Source organism: Salvelinus sp. IW2-2015, linkage group LG20, assembly GCF_002910315.2.
Source record: "Salvelinus sp. IW2-2015 linkage group LG20, ASM291031v2, whole genome shotgun sequence".
Classification (NCBI taxonomy): domain Eukaryota; kingdom Metazoa; phylum Chordata; class Actinopteri; order Salmoniformes; family Salmonidae; genus Salvelinus; species Salvelinus sp. IW2-2015.
The window spans coordinates 9,949,659-9,963,071 of record NC_036860.1 but is presented as its reverse complement, the minus strand read 5'-3'; the positions used below and the strand labels follow the sequence as shown (position 1 = coordinate 9,963,071).

The following is a 13,413-nucleotide window of genomic DNA, read 5'->3' as shown; positions in this document are numbered from 1 at the left end:
AAAAGTATATCTAAAACCAATTACATTTATGCTTTTGCTCAAATACTGGGTGACTCACTTTTACTTWAATTTTACTCAAGTATGACAATTTGGTACTTGCAGAGGTTTGTCAWATTTTGAATCACTTCTCTGATTGCGCTCCGCCTCATATAACATACAGGCCTAACCAACCACATCCACAAACGTCTGCTGTACAAAATGTTCTAAAATGAGAGGAGCACAGCAGTTTGACTGTGCGCTGCCTCGCACACACACATACACACTTTCCAGGAATGTACCCTTTCYAAGAAACGGAAATCAGTTTGAAAGTGAATGAATAAACATCTGCAGAAGAAACGTGTTATGAAACCATCCCAAGTTACCCGTTGTTGAAATATAAATCTTGCATGAAGCAACGGGAAAGGTAAAAAAAATATGGTATGGTGATTTCATTTTGTACTGTACATAACTGTATAGTGTATCAGCTACAACTGAAGGCCCAAAATTCAAATTCTGTAGATTTGTAGTGAGTCMCACAAAGACGCCAATTCAACACTCATGAGGTGCCTTTGAAGGCAGTGGAGAAACAATACTTGATATAACTCAGGTCTATATCTCCATGCATGGTAGGCTCCTGGCTCCTACACTTGTTTTTCTCTCTTGAAGAGAAAGTTACATAAAGCTGGGCCGTGCTCTCCTCTCTGATTGGTTACAAGGGTGCCGCCAGACGGGACAAGATTGATTGCTTCCTGCATCAGGCTCTCTCCRTCCCGCCCCCTTGTTCTCTGATAGTATGGATATGTTAAACTGTTCTAGGAAGAGCAGACTGTAGAGCTGAAATGCTGAGACTGACTCTGGATCAGCACAGTAAGTCACAGCATTGAACTTAACTCAGTCATAAATGCATACGCTGGCCAGAAGGCTGCTTATTTAGCAGGTATGACGGACCTTTGACCTTAGCTGTGAGGTACAGTATCGAACCACAGTTGTTGTTCATGCATGTGTTTGTTTTTTAATCAAGACAAGAAAAATAACTTCCTTATTTGACATGATTTATTTTACATAATCACTTTCTTCATAAAAACAAGACATTCGAAATGTACATTTTGTTCAATTCAAGTATAATACAAACCAAACTAGCGTTCTGGCTTGATTAGAAGATACTCAGTTGACTGGGTCAACTGTAACTAGGGATSCGCACACATCTGGACCAATAGTGTTCATACWATTGCAAAGCAGGACAAACTGTCACTACGGTGGTACCAGTAACAAACTTCTACAGTGCAGTCATCCATCTTAGAAAAGGCATCTCCACRTTTTCTTCTACATGCTACATCAAGCTATTCACACAGGCAAGGAATTCCATCCAACACAATTATAAACTTAGAGGTCACATAGGCCTATGTGTTGGTTCTATTTTGRGGGTTGTTGTTTCAAGGAGTTGAATTGTATTWGAAACTTTCAGTTTTAGATATTGGTTCACCAAGTCTCCAACACTTCTACACTTTGCCCCGGTTCTCTCATCATCGCGATTCTAATTCCCGTAAGGCTACATGAGCACAAACTATACATTCGGTTGTCTGTACTTGTACGCGTTTTGGACATTTTGTTAAAGATAATGGAAAGAAAAGAATGTTGCGTATACATTTTTTCTCACTGACCAATCCACACAAAAGTAGGTCCATATACATTATTTTTATACAAGGAAAACAATGACTAATTGGCTAATATTCGTGAACAATCTGTTGTCTGCATGCATAGGCAATTATCAAGGACATTAGAAGGACATTAGAATGTTTGATGTTTGAAATGTTGGCCACTTGGCAATAGGCACTCATTATCTTTAATACACGTTTGCCATACTACAGTCGAATAGTTATGGTGCTACAACTTCAATCTTCATAACAGGTTATAACCGGACATMGCTGCTCTGACTAACAAAGGGTGGTGCCAACAAGGCTAACCAGACGCTGGCTGTCTCCATGCTTTACAACACTGATAACGGCTAAGTAACACCCCCTTKGTGTGTTCCCCATACTCTTATMAGGATTTGAARTGATGCGACCTCCACTGAAACAATCCTCAAATGAAGTGGCTATTCTTCACAGTGAATACCATCATGACTRCGTACTTCACCTAAACCTTCAACACTCTGTAATTGTCAATCCCATGTTCTACTGGGATGACAAGATCTCCCACTTGCGCCTTTGTTTTTTTCTCCTTCTCGGACCATCTATCTTTGCCAGGATCTATTTTTCACACCCCCCCCTCATTCACTTTCAGGTTCCCCTCCTTCACTGTCAACCCCAAATCCAGGTGTTCTAAGTGGGGCAGGAGGCTCCCGCTAAGGGCCTTGGTGTGGGATGGAACACACTGATCAGACTGTATAGCAATTTGGGGAGCAGGGTAGTTTGAGATCTACAATCACTTGCACTTTGGAAGATGGCCTTTCTAAGGCACTGGTTCAATCCCCTGTCCCTGAACCCCCCTTCCTAGGAACACAACTTTAGTGAGGACAGGAAGTGAGCGGGTTTCCCACTTCCTGAAACAGGACACCACCAGGGGCTTTAAAGCTGTGCAATCAGAGGCTTCTTCCCTTCTAGACTTCCTCCAGGATTGGTTCACGACGTCTTTCCCCCACCACCACGTCAACATTAGGTCCCATTGAGATTTGGCCCTTTTTCTCTCTCCTTAGGGCTTAAGGTAATTGAAAGGTCAAAGTTCACTTGGCGACTCTGTGTATGGCCAGGTCCAGTGGTTCCTTACTGGGAACACACCAGTCATCTGCCTCCAGGTTAACTTTGTAGTGTTTCAGAGCTGTCTTGTTGAACACAGGAAGCCTCTCCACTGAATCTGTGGACAATGCCTGAGGGAGAGAGTGGGGGATGGAAGATAGAGTTAGCAATTAGCATGTCTAGGGATGTGACAACTTATTATTAGTAGGTTATTAGTATCTGAGGTGTAAAAGGAGGTAGTATGTAGTTGCCTCTTACCTTCATGTGAATGACAGCATCAGTACCATGACCCTCCATCGAGTATAACTGCAGGTCTCCCTGGAAGTAACGCGCGTAGAGGCGCGAAATGGGAAGCCCATAGCCAAAACCAGCCTGGAGGGACACACAATAGGGGAAATGTTATGGCTAACAAAAATACATTGACATAGTTGGAACTATTAGCACAATTAAAAATAGGATCGTTGGCCTCAAGGTAGAGAAATACTGCTAAAGAAAACAAGGTTATCTAGTCGTAAGTATGGCGTCTGTGCGGTTTTAGGTTCTGTGAGGTTATATAAGTAGATGTGTGTGTGTGTATCACTCACCAGTGGGGCACGGTGATTGTCACCGAAGTCRGGTCTGGGAGCTGTGGAGTACATGTAGCTGAAGAGTGTCTCAATCTTTCTTAAGGGGACACCACCACCCCTATCCATCACCTAAAAAAGAGAGAGAGAGARARAGARAAARAGAGMGMGASASAGAGAGARARAGATTACACCTCAGCTCAAACCCATTTATTGACATTATCTCAAATGTTGTATTTTTCAATCTGAGTCTATTTAAGTAGAGCTAACACCGACTAACACTACATATTGGGCAAGAATACATGAAAAAAAAAAGCCTATTATATAAACCTGAGATTAGAACATTGGGCCAGAGAGAATAAAATGCTGAGGTCAYTAGGAATAATAATCTAGGCATCTAGTGCAGAGGTGAGCAGATGGACCTGGTGGTGGAGGTGGATTATGAGAGGACTTAGCTCAATTCATTGAGACAGCCATAGTTTCACATTCACCGCTACTAAGATTCTAATTGGGGGAAAGGTTAACGATATCAACCAATAGCGGCTTTAGTTAATCCCTTACTAAATATGGCTTTATATACTTTGTCCAATCCTGTTAATGAGAGCATGGCTCAGTGGCTCTGCATTAATCATTGATAAGAATGATGCCTTGGATAACTCAATTAAGGCTGTACTAGGGGGTGAACTAGGCTGTGGGCACAATAGAGAGGTAAGCTATGGCACAACATTACAGCCAGCATCATCTTTCTCTTACAAACCACTGGGTTGTTTCAACTAAGATTTTGAGGTGGTTATGCAGYGAGGGAGTTTCAATGAATAACAGGATTGGGTTTAAGGTTAGAGGTCACATACTGTAGGCCTATGTGTTGGTTCTATTTTGGGTTTGTTGTTTCAAGGAGTTTAACTGTATTAGAAATGTTCAGTTTTAGATATTGGTTCGCCAAGTTTCCAAACGTTCTACACTTTGCCCCAGTTCCCTCATCATCGCGATTCTAATTCCCGCGAGGCTATATGAGCACTGTGATTGGAAGTCTGCCCTGTCACTCACCTTGATTGACAGGTCCTCTCCGCCAAGGGCCACCATGACTCGGATGGGTGGGAGGTTGTGGCTGACTTCATGGGTCTCAATTGTAGCTCTCATGGCATTCTGGGGGACATCGGAGGAGAACGTCCAGGTATTTGTCAACACATCAAATCTGACCAAACACCATCATACTTTGATATTTCTGTACTAAAGTCTTGCAGCCAATGTTCTCCCTGTCATACATTTTGAGTTTTAAGATATCATCATATGGACTCACCTTGAAGAGCTCAAACAGCATGTGGTAGAGATGGGAGGGGATATAAGTGATCTGGATTGGATCTCTGACATTGTTGGCTGAAAAGGAAAGGATAACACACTATGAAGTTCGCATAATTGCATTAGTTTATTTCCCTATAGCTACTAACGCACTGCATGTGATGCTATTAAGCTTTTACGATAATGTGGTTTTTTTTCTTCAAATTCACATTAATTGTGAGGGTGTGTAGAGGCCTGCTGTGCTTACAGTTCATCTCCCTTAGCTCCAGCTCAGGGGCCCCGAGATAGTACTGCTCACAGAGCATCTTGGCACTCTCAAACGCATCTGGAGAGAAAGAGACGAGAAGGAATGAAAGAATTGAAAGAAATGTAATTAGCTGTTTCCAGCTCTCACTCTGCAAACAAAAATGGACATGATTGCCAAATGTAGGTAGAGACACTCTGTGAGTTACCGGCTTCAAATAAACAGAATAAGCACTTCCAACTGGGTCTTTCTATCCCCCTACCACCTCATTTTCACCTCAGACCAATTTAATGAGTAAGCCCCAAAGACTGGTTCTCTTACCTCGAATCACTTCAGTGACATCACACAGGGAGTCAATGCACCCGATGGTGTTGGGGTGGGCTGGGTTGGTGTTCCCGTCGAAAACAAGCGCTGCAGAGAAAAAGGGGACAAGGGGAGGAGGCAAGGAAAAGGGGGAAGAGTTAGAATGTTACGTGTGGTGGACCAAGTCCAAAATGTTTTGGGGAATGATTGAAAAAGGCAAGACTGGGCAGGAGAGGACCGGCAAGGCCCAGTTCTGTTTGAATGACCTTGGACAAATAGTGCTGAGGTGGGGGGGGAGTGGTCCAAACCCTGTGAGCAGTTTGAACCTGTTTTTCATTGGTTTCATAAGAGCTGACAACACAAAATACTATCCTACTATAGTCGGAACATTCTAGAGGCAAAACAAGTAAAGTGAGGTCTTTATTTTCATAACAACCCTATTTCCTGTCCTATAGTCAGGCYTCCGGGCTGAGACTRTCAAAAACAAGTCTACCTCAGCATGTGCAAGTACCTCTGCCAGTCTTTCCATGCCAACCCTTGTATAGCTGGTTGCCAGCACAATTAGAACACTACTTGGATGTGTGTCAAGACTAACAGTGTAAGCATTAATCTCAGCTTCAAACGGCTTGCTCAATGCCAGGGCCAAATTGTTGCATTGCATTATGCTTGAGTTGCAAGTTCAGTTAAGGGGAATTGGATTSATCATGGCCAAACTGATTTAAGCGAATCCCAGTCAACCATCAGCAACAGCTATTTACTAAGAATTGCTCCTCTGGAATTGGTGAGAGGTTGGCAAGTCCCAAAAACACATCCCCTAAACTATGTTTGAAATTAAACAGTTGCTTTAACTGACAAGCTTATTTTGAATTGATCAATGAGGAATGCATGTGACCTCAAGAGGCGGGACTTACTGTGCTGGTTGATGAGCATGCGGATGGAGATACGGCTCATGTAGAATCGGTCCAGGAAGTACTGGATGTTCAGGCTAGTGACCGGGTCCTGGCCAAAGGTGTCTTTGTACTCAATGACGCCCTGCGCCATAGTGGGCACCACATCATTGTGCCTGTTCCTAATGGTCTCCAGGGACTCAACAAACCTGGAGAGAGGGAGAGAAAGGGGGCTGTCWATCTTAGACTTTAACAATCTCCCTCCCCCCAACATGCAATAACTAGCTAGTTTTTCCAGAGTTAGTATTGGATGATTAATATATGCCATCTAGAAGACGCTTTTATCAAAAGCGACTTACAGTCATAGATTTCACGTACAGGTGGCCACGATGGGAATCAACCCCACAACCCTTGGCATTGCAAACACCACGCTCTACCGATTGAGCCACACAGGACCACAATACGGAGGAGTTAGCGGAAGCTGGTKCAAACTTACGATTGCAAGACACTGTGGTCGTCTGGGCTCTTGTCAAGGAAGTCCAAGATCTCCATAAGGCTTTGGATGTACCTAGAARAGAGAGAAGGAAGAGTTMATTTAGTGACCTTACTATTGCCACGTTACAATCAAACAGACATCTTGTCAACATTTGTTTAAACACTGAAAAACATTGATTCTCAATAGTAAAGCAAMAGGATATTGGGTCTCAGGCTCTGTCAATAGAGACTGTCAATAGATAGCGAMGGTACTTTTGCACTGGTCATTTTCCAGTTGGCTTTTGGACCAGCTAGGTGCCATTCCTGCATCGCTCTGATACCAGGACACCCCCCATCCATCTCGCATTGCTAGACACATTGTGTGTGTGTGTCTCAATATGTCCATGTGATTCCAATACACACAACAGTAGGAAATCTACTCCACTGACACTATCATATGCTGCTTAGGACAGCACAGTGAGCCTCTTCTGTCCAACTAAATCAAGTCAACRTGAGCCTTCATTTCTGCAYGAGGMTTTTCYTTCCAGCCTGCTTCTCATCATAAAATGCAGTCATAGCAATAAAATAAACCAAAGAATACTATACAGTGTCAAATCATGTTATAACATTGAAGTGCAATAAAATGACATGATCAAATTGAGTTAAGGCATTCCAATGCACATTCTAAAACCTTAGATTTCTGCCATTAWTTTTTTTCGTAAAAGGTATTTTGTGTCTTCCAAAGTGCAATATGCTTTCATTGGCTATTACACAAGTGCAATGGTACAGTTTGCACTTGAAGTTCCCCTTTCGCACTCGAGCGCGCGTAGCAGTGGTGGACGTAGGCTACTGTACTTCCCCCCTCGTTTCAAGTGTTCCTGCCAAGACAGCCGTTAGTCGAAAACAACGAGGGGAGGGGAGGGAACTGGGACAAAGTTCACAGCGCGAGCGAGTGGCGCACAGCTGGGACACTAGAGCTATGCATTGGCCAAATGACCATAACAACAACGTTGCTTAATCAAACCCCGGGTATGTACGCTATGCTGCAAACAATAAACACTTTTGTGCTGACACTATAGCACAATATATTATAGTATATTATAGGGCGACATTATAGCCTACTGTCCCGTTAAAAGTTTACGTTTTCACACACAACGCGAGTTATGTAAAACATTTCCGGATAAATTCCTGATTGCKCTAGCTGGCTCTTACCAGCGTTGCACCAGCTGCACCGATGGTGTGGTCAACAACCGGTCCGGTAAGAGGTTGAGCTCTTTCATGATGTTGGACAACCGGACGGGGAGTTCTTGTCTGAGGAAGGCAAAGGATGTCTTCTCGCAGGCATTTGTAGAACCTGGAGATGGTGGGTGTCAAAGTTAGATAAGCTAGAGCAAAAGTGTTTGAGGATATATCAAAACAATTGTGTAATAAAAATAGCTATTATTATTTATCCTCATCATCATCTGTGCATGCCAAACTATGGCCTATTCAGACAGGCYTCTGCCTATTCCTTTCGTATCTCATATCGTTACTGAAAACAATGGTAACGTTGTACCCWACATTTAAACATTATGATTGGCTAGCTGGAAMAACCAGGTTTCCTTATGTAAACATGTTCAGTACATGTGACTGCTGTTTGTGGTCAAACTTGAACCAGCCTACATCCGTATGTAGTATTGTTTGCACATGAGACAACGCAGTATAAACAACTATAATTTGATATCTAATTACCATATTCAGCGTTGTAGCTTAGATTGAGATTACACCACTATATCGTTTATGGTTTAATTACCATTTTCTTTACATTTGCTACCATCTATTATTCTGCAAGCTAGCAAAACATACAATGACATCCCTCTCTATCAGTGTGCACGACACTGAAATTAATATTGAAACATTGTGTCGCTCGAATTCTTTGCAGAGCAACATTATGACATTGTTAATTGAAAATGATGCTGTTAARTTTGTATTCTACTCACCGAAATCCAAGAATTGCTTCATAGACAACGGTGATGGTGAGAATTTGGAGAAATGGTCAATATGCTTTGGCACGTTTGCCAAAGCAGCGTTCTTCATCAGGAATCTGACAAACTTCATTATGCAAGGCAAATAAAAAATCCTCTGATAGTAAAGAAAAATCGAAATGTCCGTTCAGAATACAAGACGTATAGCTGYTGTCAGTTTAGGTCTGTCTYGAGTGTTTACGTACCAATGTTGATTTTCTGAAGATTGCGATAGTCGGAATTGTCTTGAAGTAGACTTCTCCAGCCAATAGCATTGCTTTATGCGCAGGACTGGCCAATGAGAGTGGGCGGTGGGTGCGCAGTGCTTGGGAACCCACCCCACAATATATGGTCAACAACCCAACCGGGGCATGATGATGGAGTTGACAGATTGTTTATGCCACCTCTAATTTACATAACCTCAATTAACCTACTGGTAGCCTACGTCTGTCGCCTGTCTGGAAATAATCAATGTTATGCTGTTGACAACCTCAACAAGGTGACGTTCATGGATGGTAGCCTACTGCTGTCCAGAAAACAAGGGCTCAATTTGATTTTTTTTCTGTGAATGCAGGGCATAGGTTATCGCATTATAATTGATAGCTTATTTAAATATTTCCACATTCCTGTGTTCATTTTACTTGGAAGCATGGTCACCATGGCATCAACCCCAAAAACATGTTAACCTGTTTGTTTTGAATTTGGATCCCCATTAGCAGACAACTAGTCTTCATTGGGTCAATACTGTACAAAAATACTTTACATGTTTACAGTAATGGTATCAATACTTGGTCAAGGAGCACTGAACTTCACACACCCTCCATTCCAGTCAGAGAGGGGTAAAGAAAAAAACAAGTCAAGACCATCACAACAAGCTTACATATCTGGTGAACTAGGCTATGCAAAAAAAAATCCTAAAGGAATTTGAGTCATTTGCAAAAAAAGTACATAACTAGCAAAAAAAGTACATAACTAGAAAGTTATTGATTTATTCCTGCTTGTTACCGTCTAGAAAATAGAACATATATTCCCTTGGACAATACCAGGCAAATACAATCTAAAACAGGACTGTAAAATCAAGTGGTGCCATTGTATGCTATAGTAGTAAACACGCCACCATAATCCTTTTATGGTGTTCATTCACAACAAGGTGAGAGTTGATGGAGTGGGCATGACACTGTGTTTCCATAACAAGGTTAAGAACACAACATAGAAATGACAGAGCATGTGTTTCCATCAACAAGGTGAGGTACAGTACAGAGCATAGAMAGAGAGAATAGATAGGGAGAGAGAGAACAGGCTTGGGTTTATGGTCAATGACAACAGCAGCAGTGAAGGACGGGAATCTATTGGTTAGAGTTGGCTGCTTATACCAGAGRMAGAGGGCTCGAATTGAGRACGACTGGCTACTATTCTAAACTTTGTGTGGTGAGCTTTCTGGCACCCAGAGCTGATGAGGCATCAGCCAAGTGGTGATAAACAGACTGGAAGAGGAGTGGCTATAAGACTCAGRCTGGTTCCCAGACTTGCCCTCTACAAGATCATCAGCAGACTCCATCATCAAGCATCCTCTGTCCAGCTCCCCTCACTCAAGCCATGAACTGACCCTCTCTATCTGCAGAGGATGCAGCTTTCAAAGGCTTGACCTCTATTGGTTGACCCGTCATGACATATTGCTTGTTTGTTAATTTGCTCTTGAAGCACTTTGAGATTCTATGAAAAGCGCTATAGAAATGCAATAAATTATTATTCATTATCACCAGCCAAATTCCACTATAGTGCGTGTGTGTGTGTGCGCTCATGTGTGTGAGAGAGAGAGATACAGAGAGAGAGAGAAAGACGGTGAGTCTGGGGATTCTACCCTCTTATCAGACAGGGTGTAGGCATGATCGTCCAAGGAGATGGTGAGGATTCATCCTAATACAGCATGTAGACAAGAGGGCACAGTTAATCCTGTTGACCAGCACCTTTCTTTTGATGTAGCTAGATAGCTATGTTTACTCATTGGCTAGCTTGTGAAGGGACATGACGAGACAGAGAGACAAGGAGAGGAAGAGTTGAAGGGTCATGTGTAATTTAGAATGATTAGTTGTYGTGGTAGTGTACTATAAACACAGGGCAGTGATCCAGTTAACCGGACCAGCAGACATGAGGGACCGTGCTCATAGTACAGGATTATATAACAATCAGTTGGACCAGTGCACCATGTGCAGGGAATAGCATACTGCCCTGCTGCTTTGACAGTATTAGCTGTATAGTCTACTAGTCTGCAAACCGTATGGCCTGCCTACAGTAGTGTCCTAACCGTCTAAAGTTCACCAGTGTTGTCATTTATACACTAAAGGACGCCAAATTAAAGTTCATATACAGTGCAATATACACAATGTTGCTCAATAGGTTAAATTGTTGTGGGCCCAAACGAGAGAGGGATAGGAATATGTTGATTACGTAATACAGTATATATCAGTATGGAGAGCACTAGTTGCTTAATTTCCTCATACTGAAAGCACATACAGTAGCAAAATGGCCGATTGCCAGTCAATGGATACTCGCTTTTCCAGGCCAACAAGCAATGCACCAACCTATTGCTTTGCACGTGGCCTGCGGGGGAAATGACAAAAACATTCGATCTGAATGTTTTGGTTAACAAGGTCGGGTGTATTAACTTGCATTTAGCTAGCATTAGGCTGATCAGTTATGATGGTTATTTTAACCACTTTTTAAAGAAATAACATTTGTATACGTGTTCTGTATTCTTATGTTAAACTTGTTTGGGATAGGGGGCAGCATTTTCACTTTTGGATGAATAGCATGCCCAGAGTGAACTGCCTCCTACCTCCCGGGCCCAGATGCTAATATATGCATATTATTATTAGTATTGGATGGAAAACACTCTGAGTTCTAAAACTGTTTGTGATGTCTGTGAGTATAACAGAACTCATATGGCAGGGAAAAACCTGAGAAAAAATCCAAACAGGAAGTGGGAAATCTGAGGTTTGTAGTTTTTGAACTCACCCTATCGAATACACAGTGGGATATGGGTTTATTTTCACTTCCTAAGGCTTCCACTAGCTGTCAACCGTCTTTAGAACGTGGTTTCAGGCTGCTCATGTGAAGGGGGCCGGATGGGAGATGTTTTACTAAGGGGTCTGCCTACAGCCTCATTCTCATTCCTCATTCATTCTCAGTCACGCGCTTTCACTTGAGAGGTTGCTCTCGTTCCAGTGCAATTCTACAGACAATGGAATTCTCCGGTTGGAACAGTATTGAACTTTTATGATAAAAACATCCTTAAGATTGATTCTATACTTAGTTTGACAAGTTTCTTCGACCTGTAATATAACTTTTTTAACGTTTCGTCCGAATGGACCACATCGCGCTTTTGGATTGTTTACCAAACTCCCTAACAAAAGAAGCTATTGGACATAAATGGACATATATGATGGACATTATCGAACGAAATAAGCATTTATTGTGGAACTGCAATTCCTGGGATGCATTCTGATGAAGATCATCAAAGGTAAGTGAATATTTCTAATGCTATTTCTGAATAATGTTGACTACCCAACATGGCGGAATTTCTCTGGCTGGTTTGGGCTCTGAGCGCCGTTCTCAGATTATGCTTGTTCCGTAAAGTTTTTTTGAAATCTGACACAGCGGTTGCATTAAGGAGAAGTGTATCTAAAGTTTCATGTATAATAGCTGTATTTTCATCAACATTTATTATGAGTATTTCTGTGAATTCTTGTGGCTCTCTGCAATATCACTGCATGTTTTGGAACTACTGAATCTAACACGCCAATGTAAAATAAGATTTTGGGATATAATATGAACTTTATCAAACAACATACATGTATTGTGTAACATGAAGTCCTATGAGTGTCATCTGATGAAGATCATCAAAGGTTAGTGATTAATTTTATCTCTTTGTGCTTTTTGTGACTCCTCTCTTTGGCGGAAAAAATGGCTGGGTTTATCTGTGACTTGGTGGTGACCTAACATAATTGTTTGTGGAGCTTTCGCTGTAAACATTTTTTAAATCAGACACTGTGGCTGGATTAACGAGAATTGTATCTTTAAAATGTCCCTAATAACTTGTATGTTTGAGAAATTTGATTTATGAGATTTCTGTTGATTTGTATTTGGCGCCCTGCAATTTTATTGGCTGTTGGCGAGGGGTTCGGAACCCCAGTCCTAGACAGGTTAACCGTTTTGAGTAGTAAAAGCTAATACTATGGACGTTTGATGACCACCGTCATGAATGTGAAAATAAAACACATGAAAATCATCTTCCTGGTCCTTCACCCTCCTCTTGCTATAGAAACAGTGTTGTACCGGACCAGAGATAACTGGAAATAATGTCAAAGGAGATGAGACAGGTCTTGCCCAATCTGTCCAAATGTCGGTTCCTAGGAAAGATCCTTGTCACAGTGCATCACTCAGCACTCTAGACCACACATTTCAACACGTTTAATGGTCAAATTAGGTGACGAACAGAAACATGTATTAATAACCTGTATTAATATATTAATATAATATGAATAACCATGTATTAATAGACTGTAAATGGCGTATACTTATTAATATCATCATGCTTGGAAAAGATTGGCCCAGTACACWGATCTCTCTTAGAAAGCCCCTCTCCCTCAACCTCTCACCCAGTTAAAACAACCCCCCCTCCCCTTCTACCCAGCCCAATATAGTTTGTTGACATGGAAAAGACAAGCTGTGGTCAAGTGGGAAGTGCCATGGTAATAGACATTGGGATGCCAATCATTCAGCACCCAGTGAAACCCAAGCAGTGACAGGGCACAATTACATATAAGGAGTCAGAGATGGTTTTCTTGAATTTCCTCTTGAAGGACAATCAACATCATCAATCAATATATCAATCAATGTATGTCTACCTAGTACCTAGTAAACATT

At 41.8% G+C, this 13,413-nt stretch overlaps 1 protein-coding gene across 1 annotated transcript; it reads right to left on the bottom strand.

The window, feature by feature from the left end:
- Positions 1–2,007: 2,007 nt before the first annotated feature.
- LOC111981212 (pyruvate dehydrogenase (acetyl-transferring) kinase isozyme 2, mitochondrial) lies at positions 2,008–8,947 on the bottom strand. The gene is made up of 11 exons (XM_024012381.2): positions 8,464–8,947; positions 7,697–7,838; positions 6,507–6,578; positions 6,035–6,219; positions 5,142–5,231; positions 4,824–4,901; positions 4,578–4,654; positions 4,325–4,423; positions 3,299–3,409; positions 2,973–3,086; positions 2,008–2,845 (listed from the first exon to the last, which is right to left on the bottom strand). Exons 1-11 carry the CDS (start codon positions 8,579–8,581, stop codon positions 2,702–2,704), a joined length of 1,230 nt encoding a protein of 409 aa, XP_023868149.1. The 5' UTR covers positions 8,582–8,947; the 3' UTR covers positions 2,008–2,701.
- Between the last annotated feature and the right edge of the window lie 4,466 nt (positions 8,948–13,413).